General features: G+C 59.4%; 7 protein-coding genes across 7 annotated transcripts; 2 read left to right on the top strand and 5 right to left on the bottom strand.

The window, feature by feature from the left end:
* Nucleotides 1–494: 494 nt before the first annotated feature.
* Nucleotides 495–889, bottom strand: B0H18DRAFT_1064027 (uncharacterized protein). The gene has a single exon (XM_048031149.1). The coding sequence runs from the start codon at nt 829–831 to the stop codon at nt 517–519; it is 315 nt and encodes a 104-aa protein (XP_047884873.1). The 5' UTR covers nt 832–889; the 3' UTR covers nt 495–516.
* Nucleotides 890–907: 18 nt separating this feature from the next.
* Nucleotides 908–1,742, bottom strand: B0H18DRAFT_1064026 (uncharacterized protein). Its single transcript, XM_048031148.1, has one exon. It carries the CDS (start codon nt 1,332–1,334, stop codon nt 1,095–1,097), a length of 240 nt encoding a protein of 79 aa, XP_047884872.1. The 5' UTR covers nt 1,335–1,742; the 3' UTR covers nt 908–1,094.
* A 3,725-nt stretch (nt 1,743–5,467) lies between these two features.
* On the bottom strand, nt 5,468–5,716 carry B0H18DRAFT_1064019 (uncharacterized protein; the record flags this gene model as incomplete). The annotated part of the gene is made up of 1 exon (XM_048031147.1): nt 5,468–5,716. A coding segment is annotated over exon 1 (219 nt), but the record flags the coding sequence as incomplete, so codon positions are not given.
* Nucleotides 5,717–6,746: 1,030 nt separating this feature from the next.
* On the top strand, nt 6,747–7,706 carry B0H18DRAFT_1170529 (uncharacterized protein; the record flags this gene model as incomplete). The annotated part of the gene is made up of 1 exon (XM_048035882.1): nt 6,747–7,706. A coding segment is annotated over one exon (960 nt), but the record flags the coding sequence as incomplete, so codon positions are not given.
* Nucleotides 7,707–8,837: 1,131 nt separating this feature from the next.
* B0H18DRAFT_1128994 (uncharacterized protein) lies at nt 8,838–10,853 on the bottom strand (the record flags this gene model as incomplete). Its single annotated transcript, XM_048035380.1, has 5 exons — nt 8,838–9,199; nt 9,266–9,416; nt 9,482–10,289; nt 10,373–10,694; nt 10,781–10,853. 5 exons carry the CDS (start codon nt 10,851–10,853, stop codon nt 8,838–8,840), a joined length of 1,716 nt encoding a protein of 571 aa, XP_047884869.1.
* Nucleotides 10,854–11,196: 343 nt separating this feature from the next.
* Nucleotides 11,197–14,387, top strand: B0H18DRAFT_1128993 (uncharacterized protein; the record flags this gene model as incomplete). Its single annotated transcript, XM_048035379.1, has 8 exons — nt 11,197–11,337; nt 11,389–11,611; nt 11,674–12,281; nt 12,328–12,366; nt 12,416–12,991; nt 13,039–13,263; nt 13,319–13,457; nt 13,528–14,387. 8 exons carry the CDS (start codon nt 11,197–11,199, stop codon nt 14,385–14,387), a joined length of 2,811 nt encoding a protein of 936 aa, XP_047884868.1.
* Nucleotides 14,388–14,557: 170 nt separating this feature from the next.
* Nucleotides 14,558–15,589, bottom strand: B0H18DRAFT_1128992 (uncharacterized protein; the record flags this gene model as incomplete). Its single annotated transcript, XM_048035378.1, has 2 exons — nt 14,558–15,190; nt 15,497–15,589. The coding sequence occupies 2 exons, from the start codon at nt 15,587–15,589 to the stop codon at nt 14,558–14,560; spliced, it is 726 nt and encodes a 241-aa protein (XP_047884867.1).
* Nucleotides 15,590–15,850: the final 261 nt, after the last annotated feature.

Raw genomic sequence — 15,850 nt, 5'->3', positions numbered from 1 at the left:
GCCAGCGCGGCCACGCCGATGCAGGCCGTGTCTGACACGCTCCACGGCGCTGCGCTCGCCAAGCTCGGGCTCGCATGCGTGGACAACGGCTCGCGGGCGTGGATGGCAACGGCTCGCGGGCGGGTGCAGCGCGCACGCATGCTCCCACGGAGGTCGACGCACTCGTCTTTGCTAAATCAGCATGTTAGTGGGCGATTTGGGAAGAGGACATCAGGAAAAACACTTTGAGCGCCCAAGCACTTGGCCATTTTCCAAATCCGCCACAATCATCAAAAGCACTTCAGCAGTGATTTATGAGCGAAACACCCCTTCTACAGTGATTTAAAAGAGTTTGTAAATTCTGTAATAATCTGAGAAGTAACTACAAGGCTTTGTTGAAATGCATAAGCATTGAGAATACTTTACAGGCTACAGTGGTTGCTTCATAAGTGCATTGAGGAAGTCAACACATGTACCAGCAAATCCGCCTGAATGCACACATTTATACTATCAATCTCTGTCATTGCAGCTCTCCTTTCAAGACATACAGTACATAAATTGTTGTCTACACTGCTGAGGCCCATGCACGCAGTCGGCTCGTCGGCTGCATTTGCACATCGGGCATTTGCCTTGTGTGCTCGCCGTCATCGTGTGTCTCGTGCTGCGTGACGACACACCTGTGTTCGCCAGCTCGCCCGCCCGGCGCCCGCCCGCCTGCTCGCTCGCTCGTCCACTTGCCCGCTCGTACGCATCCACTGGCGCCCGTACACACGCGTTCCCGCCCATACGTACGTGTTCCCGCCCGTACGCATGCACTCCTGCCCGTACGCACACACTCCCGCCCGTACACATGCACTCCCGCCCATCCTCCCGCTCGCTGTCTCGCTCGCCCGCCTGTGTACCCTTCTTCCCACCCGCGCGCCCGCCTGCTTGTGCGTTCGCCGGCCGTGTCTGCGTGCTGGGAATTCGCTCGGCGCGCTCGCGGTCGACGTGGGTGCGGTCGTCGTGGGTGCGGTCGTCGTGTGTTGTGTTCGGAGCTGTGTTTTGTCCCCACCTACTCGGTCAATCCGTCCCCCTGCATGCTCATCGTTGCCGTGTGTTGCGGTTTCCAGGCGTCAGCCCTCTCCGCTAACCGCCTGCCCGCTCTCCCGTCCATCCACTCGTTTGGGTGCCCGGCCGATTGTCCGTCGACGCCTCACCTGTCCAATCGGTTCGCCTGCCCGCCCGCTCGCTTTCCCCGCGTCCGTCGGTCGTGTTCGCGTGCTGGGCAGTTGCCCGACACGCTCACGGTCGGCGTGTGTGGTGCTGCTCTGCGCCCTGTACCCGCTTGCCCTCACCTGCTTGTCCATTCGCATACCCGCTGGCCCACTTGCCTGCTCGCCCGCTCCTCCGCCTGCTCGCCCACCATCCGCCCGCTCGTCTTCCTATCCGACCACCCGCCTTGGCGTCTGTGCCCGCAGTCTACCCGCCGGCTGCGTTTGCACGCGGGGCATTCGCCCGTCGCGCTCGTGGTCGGCGCGTCTGCTGTGCTGCACGTCGGCGCGTCCTATGCCCAAGGTCAGCTCGCTCGCTCGCGCAGCCTGCACTCACCTTCTATCGACTGGTCGCTCGGCGCCAGCCTTGTTGCTCGCCAGCCTTGTTGCTCGCCTGCTGCCCACCCATTCGCCCTGCGCCCACATGCGGTCCCGCCCGTACGCCGCCCGTTCATCGGCCGTGCCTGCACGCAGGGCATTGGCCCTGCGTGCTCGCGGTCGTTGTGCGCGTCGCGCTGCACGCCGCGGCGTCCTGTGTCTGCAGTTAGTGGGCGAGCTCGTATGAATCTGCACTCACCTGCAGACCCTTTTCCGTCCCCGCCAGTCGCCCATCCCTGCCTGCTGTCCGTTCATCGCTGCGCCCGGGCCCGCGGTGTGTTGATCGGCTGCGTTCGCGCGCGCGCTCTTTGCCGTGGGTGCTCGCTGCACACATGTGCGTCGTGTTGCTGTGGCTGAGGGCGTGGGCGTGGGCGAGTCGACCTGGTGGAAGGAGGCATGAGAGGGAGAGTAGAAGTCGTAGGTATGTATGCTCGCCGTCGTAGGGCAGTGAGTCGAGCGCCCTAGCGGCGCGTGCGTGCGCGTGAACCAAGTGCGAAGCGCCCGTTTCGCAGCTTGAGCCTCTCTCGCAAACTCTCTCGTGATCCCTGCTTGACGACCTCCGTCCGACACGGGAACCGGCCACGCAACACTGTACGTTTTGGGACTCAAGCGAGTTGCCCAACAACTCGTCAGACGCGGACTTGAAGGACGAGCCGAGGCAAGGCTGCCACCCAAAAAGGAGATTGGCAAGGTCCTTGCCAATCTCCATTTGAGGTGAGTCACTAGTCGTCACGGTATCTAACGTTAAGTATTACACCCACCACCACTTCAAGCTCCACACGACCGGACAGCTTTAGGACGGCGAGCGCCGCCACGCAACACACGAATTGCACGACGCGCATGCAAGTTCGTGCCCGCCAAGGACGGGAGGTCGGACTAGCGGAGGTGAGGTGGGGTGAGCGAGCATGAATCTGAACGGTACGCCCTTCGCTATGTTCGTCGATACTTCCTCGCTCGCTCGGCCATTCGCCCACCCACTCGCCTCCCCGGTCGCTCGCCCTCGCGCACGCGCCAGTCTGCTCATTCGGCTGCCCACCTGTATCTTCGTTTGTCCGCTCGGCGGCGCTCGCTCGTCTGCCGACTCCTGCTCACTCAGATCCGCCCGTCTGCCCGCTCCCCCGTCCGCCTGTGCGTCTGCCCGCCCGTCCACCCGTCCGCCCGCTCGCGCGCCTGCGAGCTCTTGCTTGCCCGTTCGTCTATCACCTGCATGCGCGCCCATCTGTTCGCCCACCCATCAACTCATTCGTCTGCTCGCGCATCTGCGTGTTCGTCCGTCTGTCCGTTCCCTTGCTCACTCGCATGCAGATCTGTCTGCGGTGGTTTGAAGTGTGGTGAGGGAGCTTGGAGGCTCGAGGCTGAAAGGTACGCCTGCCTCGTCGCCCGTCTACTTCCTCGCTCGTTCAGTCATTCACCCATGCTCGCGTCTCCCCGTCCGCTCGTCTCCCCGTCTGCTCGTCTCCTCTTCCACTGTCTCCTCGTCTACACGTCCGCTGGCTCATCTGTGTACCTCTGCGCACTGGCGCATCTTCCCACTGTCCCCACCCGTAGTCTTCCGCGATGGCTCGAGCGTCACCGGCTCGTGTCGAGCCTGAGGACGTGCGCTACTCTCAACTGCCAGCAGGCCTAGCACCGCTTTGACGTCAACACATTCTATCAGCCAGCGTGGCTGCGCGACGCCAGACTTGCATGATGGGCATGCAAGTCCACCCCGAGCAGGATCACCAAGAACCTCGAAGATACAGGGCGAGGAGGGAGGCCAGCGAGCGTGGAGGCTTGAAACTGAAAGGCACGCCCATCCACTAGCCCACTTGCATGCACGCCCATTTGTTTGCCCATTCGCCCATTGGCTTTCCTGTTTGTTTTCCTGTTTGCTCGCTCGCCCGCCCGCCCCCATGTTCGCTGTCCGCTCACCTACCGGTCCGCTTGCCAACCAGCCTCCCGCTCTCCTGTCCGCTCTCCTACTCGTCCGCTCCTGCTAACCAGCATGCTCGCCCTGACGATGTTCACACAAGACGGCGCCGCAGATGTATGGGCAGGGCGGGTGTATTGCGCTGTACATGTGTGGCATGCACACGCTTAGATTTGTGTCCTGGCGGTGTCAGGATGTGATGACCACGTCTGGACGTAAGTGATGTGCTCCTTGTCTGTCTGCCTGTCTGCTCACTTGTCTGCCCGCTTCCTTGCCAGCATGCCTGTCTACCAGTCCGCTCCCCCACCCTCTCGCACTTCCACCTGTCTGTGGGCCCACCCACGATTGTGGCCACATGACACTGGACTTGCATGACAGGCGTGCAAGTCCAGCCCCGAGTGGCAGGATCACTAAGCACGCAACAGACGAAGGACCAGCGGGTTGAGGTGTGGAAAGTGACCTTGGAGGCTTGAAGCTGAAAGGTATGCTTCCGCTCCCACCAGCACATTTGCGTGTCCGCTCTCCTGTTTGCTTCCCTGCCTGTCCGCTGGCGCGTCCACTTGCTCACCCATATGCTTGCTTGCCGGCACACTCACACATCTGCTCGCCCATCTATTCACGCGCCTGCACGCTTGTTTGCTTGTCCATCTGCTTACCCATATGTATGCCCGTCTGTCCTTGCGCCCACCCATCTGCTCGTTCATCTGCTCATTTTGTAATGTATGATGTTGGAGACTAGTAAGTCTCTGGAGTCTGGAAGTAGTGTAGGCTACATTTGTATCATTGTCTATCAATGTATTCGCATATACCAAAAATATATTCAATGACCCCAATACCTGGGAATGTGCCAAAATGATTTGAGAGCAATCAATAAGTGAATCTAAAGCTGCAGAAATTGGCACACAAGGAGAATAAACCAACACACCACACGTAGAAATGAAGCACAAGGTCAATGCCAAAAGCATCCCAAAAGTGCTTTCTGAAACGAGCAAAAGCGCTCTCAATCAGGGTACTTGTGTTGAGGTCACTTTGGAGCTTGGGATCACTTTGGGGCTCTCAAAGTGCTTATAAGTCGTTGCAAGAACATATGAAGTGCTTAATGATTTTGGCGGTTTTCCCTGATGGAAGAGGGGGCGTACGAGCTACAGTCGATGTCGTCGATAATCGCGGCACGCATGACGCTGCCTGTGTAGTCCGAGGGGCCTCTGCTGGTCGACGTGCTGCTGTTCGTACCCGGTGACGCACCGTTTGTATTTTATCGACACACCGCCGTTCGTACTCACTGACGCGGCTCCATTCATATGTGCCGATGCGCCGTTTGTGCTGGTCCGAGGGTCGGTCTGAAGTGGGTATGTAGATGGTAGAGCTACAGTATGGTAGCACCTGGGCGAGCCGTGCGGGCGCCCGTAAACCGAACATTTGTCTCTATTTGTTGTCTCACCAAGTTGGGCAAGCCCGATGTGCTCGGCCTATTCCTGGCCAATCACAACGCGTTTAACGGTCCTACTTAGGACCACAACATATCTGCAACTCACCTTCTGGGCATTTTCGCACTGTGTGTGCATATGTTAGGGATTAGTAGAGATTAGATACATGTGTAGTCGCATAAAATACAACAAATGAGGTGCAGTAGTAGAGCAGACAAGCCAAAGTTCTCGTGTACAATAGGAATGTCTACCTACACTACTGAACTGGTTCTCCGAGTCTCGGTCATAAGGGGTGTTGCAGCGTGATTTATACTGAACTCGTTTGTATTAGGGTATATGCTTACTATCTTACAAGGTCTCTATTTACGATCCTTTACGAACACGTCGGCCGTGTCTGCATGCAGGAGCAGCAGAGCAGTCGGCCCTCGCCCTATGCGTTCGCGGTTGCCGTGTGTTGCGCGCGCCCCTACATAGGCCTGTTCTGCCCGCCGTCATGGTCACCCGCTTTTCGCTCACGCGCCTGCATTCCGTTCGTCGACTGTGCTTGCGTGCTGGGCATTCGCCCGGCACGCTCACGGTCGCCGTGCGTGTAGTGCTCGTCCGCACTCTGTGGCGCCCACTTTCCCTCTTGCTCGTTTTCTCTCTTGCCCGCCTGCCCTCTCGCTCGCACCCACCCGATTTCCTGCTCACCTTCTCTTCCACTCACCCACCCACTCGTATCCTTGCTCGCTCGCCCCCTTGCATACTCGCCCGCTTGTCCGCACATCCGCCCGTCCGCACATCCACCCGTCCGCCTGTCTGCCCGTCCACCCGCCTGCCCGTCCACCCGCCTGCCCGTCCGCCCGCCCTCCTGCTCGTCCACCCTCTCACTTGTCCGCCCTCCCGCTCGTACACCCACTTGCTGCCCGCGCGCCCATTTCCCCGCCTGCTCACCTGCCTGCGTGTGCATCCGTCAGCTGTGTCTGCGTGCTGGGCATTGGCCCAGCGCGCTCGCGGTGGGCGTGTGCGGTCGCCTACTCACTTTCCCGTCCACTCATCTGTCCGTCTTCCTGCCCGCCCGCCTTCCTGCCCGCCCATCCTCCTGCTCGCCTGTCCTCCTGCCCGCCCATCTTCCTGCCCGCCCGTCCGCCTGCCCGTCTATCCGCCTGTCCGCTTGTCCGTTCGCCCGCGTGCCCTCGCGCCCGTGCCCGTGGTCCATCCGTCGGCTGTGTTTTCACGCGGGGCATCAGCCCTGCGCGCTCGCGGTCGACCAGTCTGCTGTACTGCACGTCGCCGCATCCTGTGGCCACGGTCAGCTCGCTCGCTCGTATGTGTCTGCGCTTACCTTGATGCCAGCGTCAGCTGTTCACTGTCGTCGTGCCCGCTGCGCTCTAATGACGTCGGTGACCGACGCGGGATGGTGGCAGAGGAGGTTGCAAACGGCCGGCGGAAGCGCTCGCCGCTCGTTCGACTCGTTGCGAGCTCCCGGGGTTGGCCGAAACCGACGCCACGCAACGGGCAGGGCGGGATCGTACCTGATCTCAGATGCGCTGACCCCGATGTGCGTCCATATGGGGCAGCTCGCATCGCGCCACCCCGCGGCGGACGAAGGGACCGGGCTGCCCCGGCGTGGCTGCTATATCGGGTAACGACCCAGGGCGCCTCGTTCATACATGACGGCGCCTTGCTCATACATGAGCGAGTGGCAGCTCATGTATGAGAACAGGCTTTGGTAAGTACAGGTGTTTATGTATGATACCTTTGTGCTAACTACAGGGATTTCATACAAACTTATGCCTATATGGCCTGCATGGGGACGATTTTTCATCGCTAGGATCCCTGTCTCTCGGCGACTTCGAACTGAAGGCGAACATTGTCGATGTGCATTGCTTGACATCGCTCACGTTGGACGACATGTCGTGTGACACCTGGGACGAACTGTTCAACTTACTCAGGAGCTCTCCAGCTCTAGAGCATCTCGCGTTTGGTGGCCTTGACATTGACGCCATGGCGATTCCTACCGACACCAGGATTCGGCCTATCCTCAACCTTCAATACCTCAAGAGCTTTAAATTTCTTCACTATGGTGGACACGCGGCTATGTCGTTTCTTCTGGCACATCTGGCCCTTCCGTGCACTGCAAAAATCAAGATTGATACTTATTTAGACGCCTCGGGCCAAGTTGTCCATGAAGACGAGAATGCAGACTTGCATCACGGGATCCTCATCGCAGACATCGTTCCGAAGGACAACATAACGTTGCCGGCATTCGCTGCGGTACAAGCCTTACACATTGAGTTCGGTTACTGCTCCTTCGATGTAAAGGCGTTCACACCGGAAGACCTCGGGCCTTGTAGAACCGATACCACGACTATCACGTTTTCATGTTATCTGGCGGATTTCTTCAACCTCAGATCCGTTCAAAGACAAATCATGCCTGAGCTGGGCACCGTGTTTCCTCGGTCGCTGACCGTGCTGCATGTGCGTGTTGAAGGAGGTTATTGTTACGACACGCGACAAGATTCTATTGAACTCTGGGAGAGTTGGGAAAGCTTGTACTACGAAGTGTTTCTGGATCTCGAAGAATTTCATGCAAGTGGACCGACTCCGGACTTCTTCACCGACTTTCTGTTCGACATTGGTCCATCAAGCCCGCAACTGAGGGAGTTCGATTCACTGCCATGGCCGATGCTCAAGCGGATCAAGCACACCAAGCAGCTCTTTCTCACGCATAGTCATCCTATGGCCGACACGCAGTCTCGTGGAACACCATCAGGGTAGCCTACAGCGGCCGACGACTCGGCCAATAGGACGATGATCCATGAGCCGAGGTGCAACTTTTGTATGGTGGATCAGTAGTAATACGTGAATGCTGTAACAATTTGCGGGGTACTCGGATACCAATGTTTTGATGAAATGGGCGTCGGCCGCCGAGGCTAACGCGTCGGCTGGCCTATTGAAGGAGGACAGCCGCCTTGGACGGGCCCCGCCATCTTGCGTATTGGTGGGCGTCGCTATGAATATTACAGCGCGGTGAGGAATGGGCCGCTGGTAGGCTTCAGCTTGGCTGCGTCGGGTGCCGTCTTGTGTGCGTCGCCCGGACTACCGTGGAGATGGACTGGGATGCATCTGCTGGGCAGGCATAGATGTCAAGAAAATATCAAGCTGGTGTATACCAATCTTGCTCACCCCCGCAATGGTGGTCGAAGGGGGTCGTCATCTAACGCGGTGAGGCGTCGCCGTCTTGCCGGGTAGCGTCGTCTATCGCGGCGTTGAGCTCGAATGTCGGTTGGATCGGCTAGGTGGCCAGTGGGGTGGGCTTGATAAATAGAATGTTTGATTGAAGAACAAAAACGATGGGCATAAGTCCTACCCGCCCTCGCGGTGACTGTGGAAGGGAGTCATGGTATAACGCGGTGAGGCGTCACCGTCTTGGAGCACGGCCTTGTCTATCGCAGCGTTCAGTCCGATAACGCATACGTCGGCTGGACAAACAATGAAATCGGCTGGATACGTTCGAAATCTTACTAGGTAATACGGAATAGTGTGTACAAGCTCGAGTTTTCCGCTCGGTCGAGGCAGAAGTGAATCGGTGGCTAACGCGGTGAAGTCTCACCGTCTTGCAAGCAACGTTGCATCCGCCGGCTCGAATGTGGGTGGGATCGGCTGAATAGTTGATGGTGTTGGCTGAATGGATTGAGTTGCTGGTTGAATGACGCTAGTATGGAGTAACGAGTTTTCCTCGCCCACACGGTGGCGGTGGAAGGCTGTCGTTGTCCAACGCGGTGAGACCTCACCGTCCTGTTCGTCCTGAATCATCTAAAGCGGTCAGCTCCTCATCGATCTATATCTAAGCAGCCTAAACCAATCGCATTGAGACGGTACAGGTACGAGGAAATACAAGACGGGAATTCAGCGTCGCAACGAGTCTTCATACAACGTCAACAAGGTGGTGTCCCTCAAAAAGTCCTTCGAGACCCATACATCGAAATCTTCGCTGGTGTCCCTCCAGTGAATGAAATACTCCCACTTGCCATTGACGTTTCGTTTGTCGAGTATGTGCTCGACCGCGCTATCCATATAGATGGGGAGGGCCTCCAGGCACTTCACGTCCGTCCAGGCCAGTTCGCTGTTCGACCGAGGCTGCCAGCCTTCCCAGCTCACCCAGAACCTCCACTGTTTCTTCTCATTTTGGTAGGCTAACTCGATGGCTTGAACCTTGTACCACTCGCGGTTGTTCTTGACTTCGACCGGCCCCGGACCTGCGTCAGAGTCTGGAGGGTGGTAAGTGAATGAGTTAAATCAACAGGCACACGAGAAAATGGTCAAACTCTACATACCTGAAGAAGGCTCGGAACTGGACGCCACAGAGGGTGCTCTCGACGGGCCGGACTGAGGAGGAGGAGTGGCTGGCGGAGAAGGTGTCTGCCTGGGACTGGCCTGTCCGCCTTGGTTCGTCTCGACGACTTGCTTGCCCTTCTGCGAGTGCTTCTTTTGAAGGCTCATCATCTTCAGTCGGTATGGATGGGGGGGCGTGGTATCTGTCTCTGCGAGACGCCGTCACCGTCTGAGGGTAGGTTCGGTTCCCCATCAATGGCTCCGGGCTCCGGAGCTCCACCGCCCGTCTTGACCGCCAGGGAGGCTGTTGGGGCCTCAGCGGGCCTCCCGTCGGCAGGGTAGGGACGGGAGGGTCCAGCTGAGGGGCCAGCTTGACCAGTAGGCCCACCCGGCGCGCTGGCCTCCAGGGCAGCGGTCATCTTCTTCGGCGGGTACAAGGCGATGGGAGCAGGGCGCGGGCGAGAGCGCCCTGCGTAGTCAATCGACGGACGCGATACGTTGTCGTCCGAGGCGTGGGCCGTCCTGGGCACTGGGACGGGACCGATGGGAGGAGGGCGGGGTCGGTTGCGACCCGCGTAGTCGACGGGCCCTCGCGGCGCGCTGACGTCCGGCGCGGAGACCGTCCTCGTCGCTGGGACGAGACGACCGGAGCAAGGCGGGGTCGGTTGCGACCCGCGTAGTCGATCGGTCCTCGCGGCACGCTGACTTCCGAGGCGGGGACCGTCGTCGTCTCTGGACGACACTGACGGGAGCAGAGGGGTCGGTGCGACCCGCGTAGTCGATCGGCCTCGCGGCGCGCCGACGTCCGAGGCGGGGACCGTCCTCGTCGCTGGCATCAGACCGACCGGAGCAAGGCGGGGTCGGTTGCGACCCGCGTAGTCGATCGGTCCTCGCGGCACGCTGACTTCCGAGGCGGGGACCGTCGTCGTCTCTGGGACGACACTGACGGGAGCAAGACGGGGTCGGTTGCGACCCGCGTAGTCGATCGGCCCTCGCGGCGCGCCGACGTCCGAGGCGGGGACCGTCCTCGTCGCTGGGACCAGACCAACCGGAGCAAGACGGGGTCGGTTGCGACCCGCGTAGTCGATCGGCACTCGGGGCGCGCTGACGTCCGGGCGGGGATTGTCGTCGTCTCTGGGACGAGACTCACGGGAGCAAGACGGGGTCGGTTGCGACCCGCGTAGTCGATCGGCCCTTGCGGCGCGCCGACGTCCGAGGCGGGGACCGTCCTCGTCGCTGGGACGAGACTGATGGGAGCAAGGCGGGGTCGGTTGCGACCCGCATAGTCGATCGCCTCACGAGGCGCGGCGGCCTGCGGTGCGGCGGTCCTGTCTTGCGCTATGACACCGATGGGAGCAAGACGGGGACGCTCGGGCCCGAGATAATCTTTGCCCGTCCCAGACCCCTTTCTTGTGCCTGAGCCGGGGCGGTCTAGGCGCGGATTGTCAAAGCGAGCAAAACAAGCAGGTTAGACATTGTCAGTGTATTGGGTGATACCCAAAGGATTCACAACTCACCTATGATACGGGCCCGCTTGTTATCAGCGCCCGGAGCTGAGGAACTTGGGGAGGAAGGTCGCTTGCCGGACATCTGCTAAGGAGATTCTGTTCGTTTTAAAGCGGTTCCAAAACGTCCACATGTTATTACTTACCACCTGATCTGACGATAACGTGCTACGAAGGCTACTGAGACCGCAGTACACTGCAGTAAAAGACGAAACAAGACCAGGCGACGGTCAGCCACCCATCAATCTGACGCGTCACAGCTCACGTGGCAAGCCACAGAACGGAGGTTCTGACACGTGATGCCGATCACCTCGATCAAACTCAGACGAACCGCTTGTGGACTGGCCTGTTTCGTCCTACTTCCTTTCATACGCATCTCTGCCAGCCACTCTCACCTCTCTCTCGTCTCGCACTCCCGTCTTGCTTCCATGTCTTGCCCCACGTTCGACTTCAGCGACCCGTCCAAGGCTCGCAAAACGATGCAGCGCTTTGCAGCGCACCTCAAGGCCGCGGTGAACGCGTCGCCTGCCGACCTTCTGGACCTCACCAAGAAAGTGGGGAAGATTCTGGTAAGTAAACATGCATTATACTCGAATAATGACAACCGACGCGTCTTGAAGTACGACAACTGCGACGCGATTGTCGCTGCTGCAAGAGGTGGCGCGCTAATGCCGAGGATCGTCGGATACGCGTACGAGGAGTACATCGGCCAGCTCGACTTCTTCCTGGCCAACATCAAGGAGGACGACGACCGCGAGTTGACGTCAATTCCGCAGGAGTTGGTCGCCGATCTTCCCGTTCCCCAGATCATGGTGGACTCTTTGGCTGGGTGGTGGGATAAGTGTACGTCTCAATGGGCTACGACACCGCGTCGTTTCTTACGTTTAGACTGACATCAACTTTAGTTGAGATTCCCGACGACGGAAGTAGTCAAGACACTGCGCACGCGCAGGACGGAGACAACGAGGCGGCTCAGGACCCACAGCCCGGACCGAGCACAGGAAGCAAACGGCGGCGTGCGGAGTCAACCGCGCCGAAGAAGAAGGTCTCGGAGACCGACAACGACCTGGCGAAGCCACCCCCTCCAAAGCGGTCGAGGGTTGAGGCCAAGGGCAAGAAAGCGGACTCGCCCGCTCAGGTCTCTGACGGTGGGGAGCCCGAGGTGGATGTCCCCGAGCCGAAGACACGAGCATCGAGGCCGCCAGCGAAGAGCAGGAGCTCGTCGGCAGCGGCCGGGAAGAAGGACGCTCCTCCCGAGCCTAAGAAAAAGGTCCTCCGGAGGACCCCTGCTCAAACCAAGACGGCACCGACCAAGACGGCACCGACCAAGACGGCCCCGATCAAGACGGCCGCGACCAAGACGGCCGCGACCAAGACGGCACCTCCGCCGGCGAAGTCGAAGGCCAAGACCCCGGCGTCGGCGATGAAGAGCCAAGCGTCTGCCTCCGGATCCGCGGGAACGAGCAAAAAGAAGACTGCTACGTTCGTGGACAACACGGACGATGAGGACTCAGTAAGTAAACTTCCCTGATCGCCCTCTTGCCTTACTGACAAGGAAGGATGCAAAGGATGAGGATAATCTGGAGGACGAGATCTCGGTGAGCGAAACGTCTCTAACTCGGTTTCTGCCTGGCTGACAAGGTCTAGCCGCTGCCCTGCGTCGCTTGCAAAAAGACGGGGCGAGATTGCAAGTACACGCCGGTGGAAGACGAGAAGGGCGCGAAGATGATCCACCCGGCGCGATGCGACACATGCGGTCCCCCGTTCAACGCGTCCTGCTCGCTCGTCCCCTTCAACCTTATCACCGGCAAGGGATATCGAAGCTCCACGTCCTCCACGATGGGAGCGAGGTTCCGCAAGTTCGCGGCCAAGCTGATCAAGGACGGCAAAGCGCCACCACCTCGGGCGCTATATAACCCAACCCGCGACCAGTTCGTTCAAGACCTTGCGACGCTGGACGGTTGGGAGGGGAAGATCTGCCCGAAGGCGAAGGCGCTCCAAGCGGCCGCGAAGGCCAAGGGGCCCAAATACCTGCTCGATGCGGATGTCAAGGTTCCGGCCGAGAAGGCCGAGAAGAAGGCAAGCCGCTCGAAGAAAGGCAAGGGTAAAGCGAAGGCTGCCGCGTCAAGCGAGGATGAGGACGAGGAGGTCGACGACGAGGAGGAGGACGAGGAGGAGGAGGAGGAGGAGGAGGAAGAAGCGCTGGCAGTCTTCACCCCCCCCGTAAGAAGAGCAAGAAGATAGTCGCTCCGCCGAGTCCGGCCTCGGAGCGCGAGGACGAGGAGTACCACGCCGAGGAGGAGAAGGACCAGCTTGTCGAGGAGCAGGACGAACTCGCGGGGGATGTGGATTGGCTTCAACCGGCGGGACACCAGCAGACAGCGACGGACGACGAGCAAACTGTCGACCATCCGATGGAGGAAGTCCACCAGCGTATGATGGCTGAAGCCGCGCTGGGCGAGGGCAATGCCATGGACGTTGATCCGTCCAGCAAGGTAAGCCCACCTCGCGAGTCCTTTCCGTTATCATCAAACTAATCCCGCCTTGTAGGCCGAGGAAGACGCGTCCAGGCGGAGCTCCGCGCGCATCAAGGGCAAACAGCGTCAATCCGTTGCCCAGCCCGCCCCTGAAGCGGCTCCCGCCTCGCGGGCAATTCCAAGTACAGTGAGAGTGTACGACAGGGAGGACTGTAAGTTATTCCGTTTTAGGACTGGAAATCGCTAATCATGTAGTGATGACCTGCATCTGGTGGGTTGTAGCGGAACTCGAGCTCGTACGCATGCCTGAGCGTCCCGGACCTTCGTCGAGCACCCCGGCCTCGTTCCGCCCAGCCTCCTTGGGTCCACTGGAGGCGCTGAAGCTCGTGGAGGCTACACCGTACTTCACAGACGATCGGGACGCCCAGCTCCGCGCCATCGACGAAAACCTCAGGGTGGCTTGGGATCTCAGGCCCAAGATGGGCGCGCTGGGTGTGAGCTGGGAAAAACTCACGAAGGCAGTCGAGGGCGAGCGAATCATGCGTACTCGGGCAGAGCTGGCAATCGACCAGCTGGTGCGGGCGTCGAACAAGAAGAACGTGGCTATCCGGGCCTTGCACCACCGGGTCGAGACGCTTCAGGAGCAGCTCGAGGACGTCACCCGGGAGCATCAGGACCAAATTGCGTCGCTTGAGGCCAAGGTCGACGACCTCGTCACTTCGAGAAGCGAGTTTGAACAGGCCAGCGCAGGCTACGTGCACAGCGCGGTGGACAGGGCGGTCCGGCAGGTCAGGATGGAGGGAAACGTGCTGCATGCGGGCTGGCAGGCAGCATTGCAAGGCGTGGCGATGCAGCAGAACGACCTGAGGGAGCTCGTCGCGCAGGTACGCGCTCCCGTCCCCGCCAGCCAGCCTCGGATCAATCGAGCTGTCGGTGAGCCTGCGGTCGTTATGACCAGCCAGCCCAAGACGGTGGACTCACAGCCGGAGCCGGCCTCGGAGTCCGCACCCAACAACGTGCTGGGGACCCCAGCGGACTCGGGTGAAGCTGTTCCTGGATCATCGACTCTGGGCGAAGCGCCCCAAGGAGACGACCGCGAGATGGATGTGGACTCGGCGCCGAACACGATCGAAAACGTCTAGACGGCCGGTCCGAGTCCCACCGTGAACGCGGGTGAGCAGTAAGGTATATCTGAGGCGTCTTCGTCAATGTCGCATGATCGCAATGTATTATATTCACTCGTCACAATGTAATAATATGTCCCTTGCTCGCAAAACACCTTGCTGAATCTAGTCTGCCTCAAACACTGGCTCTACTTCTTAACACCCATCTTAGCCGTCTTGGTCGCCTTAGCAGACACTGTCATTTTCTTCGCCTTGTAGTTTGAGATAGTAAACTCCCGCGCCCTCGCTCTGCCCTCCTCTCCTTCCAAGGCGAGACGGCCTGACTTGCGAACACCGCCGTCTTGTGAGATAGGCGCAGCCTCCGTCCTGCTGCGTTTGGAACTGGACGCCGGCTGCGCTGGTTCCTGCACTTCAGCAACCTTGCGCTTGCGTGGGTTGGATGGCGGTGCAGGTACATCCAAACGAGGGCTGCCACCTCCCGATGGCTTTCCAGCCCTAATCCGAGATCCAGATGCTGCCTGAGACGGTGGACCCTGCTCTAAGACGGGCAAAGCGGGGCTCGCGGCATTTCGAGGATTAGCGACGTGAGCAGGGTCTGCCAGGCCCGGAACACGAAGCGGAATAGATCCGAATCCAATGGGAGCCAACACAGGGCGGCTACACCAACCGTTATGTTGCTTCTGCATCTGCTTCTGGCCCTCAGGTCGGACCGCGTTACTGGCCAAGGCCCCGTCTGGAACTGGGGCCGTGGATGAGGTTGCTGGTGCTGCACGGATTTTGGCGCGAGGAAGAACCTTTGTTGTCTTGTTTGCAGCACGATCCTGAGACGGTGACACAGGACGGTCAGGTTTCATCAGCAAAACCGGCACTTTCTGAACATCTGATAGGCTGATAGGGTAGCCTCAGACACCCTCAGAACACCAGATATCTCAGGGTACTCAGGTTACTTCAGATGCACAGTGAGTCTCAGACAGAAGTAAAAATTGACCTTTTAATTCAACTTATTGTAATACTGGTCGGGCATTCAATAGTCGTCTCTAACATCTTCATTTAGCTGCAATGCTGTACATCCTACTAGTACACGAATATGATAGTACGATTCATTGAGCAAGCGGAGCCCCAGCTACCTCGCAAGCACCCTTACCCGTACCACTGTGCTGTTCCCAGTCGTCTGCGCACCACGTCTCGTTCTCGAGTGGCTCGTTCGCAAGCATGAGCATCCCAGTAGTGGTCCATGTCGCGCTCTGAACGCGCCGTCAACTGCACGAGCGAGCGAACACGTGGGCGGGCCAGTGAGTGAGTAGGAGAGAGGTAGGGTAAGCGAGCACGAAGGCGAGCGGGTGGGAAGACGGAAAGATGAGCAGGTTGGCGTTGCGGGCGGTGCTCGAGCAGTGGGTGCGTGCGACGCTCGAGGCGGCGGACGCGTTCCTGTGGGACGTCGGCAAGCGCGCGGACGTGTCTGCGGGTGCGGGGCCCGGGCA

This window comes from Fomitopsis serialis (genome assembly GCF_022376445.1).
Source record: "Fomitopsis serialis strain Sig1Antser10 chromosome Unknown B0H18scaffold_356, whole genome shotgun sequence".
NCBI classification, from domain to species: Eukaryota; Fungi; Basidiomycota; class Agaricomycetes; order Polyporales; family Fomitopsidaceae; genus Fomitopsis; species Fomitopsis serialis.
The sequence above is the reverse complement of the archived record's forward strand: the minus strand, read 5'-3'. Positions and strand labels throughout refer to the sequence as shown.

What these genes read in the sequence shown, in the direction of transcription:
- B0H18DRAFT_1064027 (XM_048031149.1), bottom strand. Translation starts at nt 831, where the DNA reads ATGTGTACGGGCGGGAGTGTGTGCGTACGGGCAGGAGTGCATGCGTAC.
- B0H18DRAFT_1064026 (XM_048031148.1), bottom strand. Translation starts at nt 1,334, where the DNA reads ATGCGAATGGACAAGCAGGTGAGGGCAAGCGGGTACAGGGCGCAGAGC.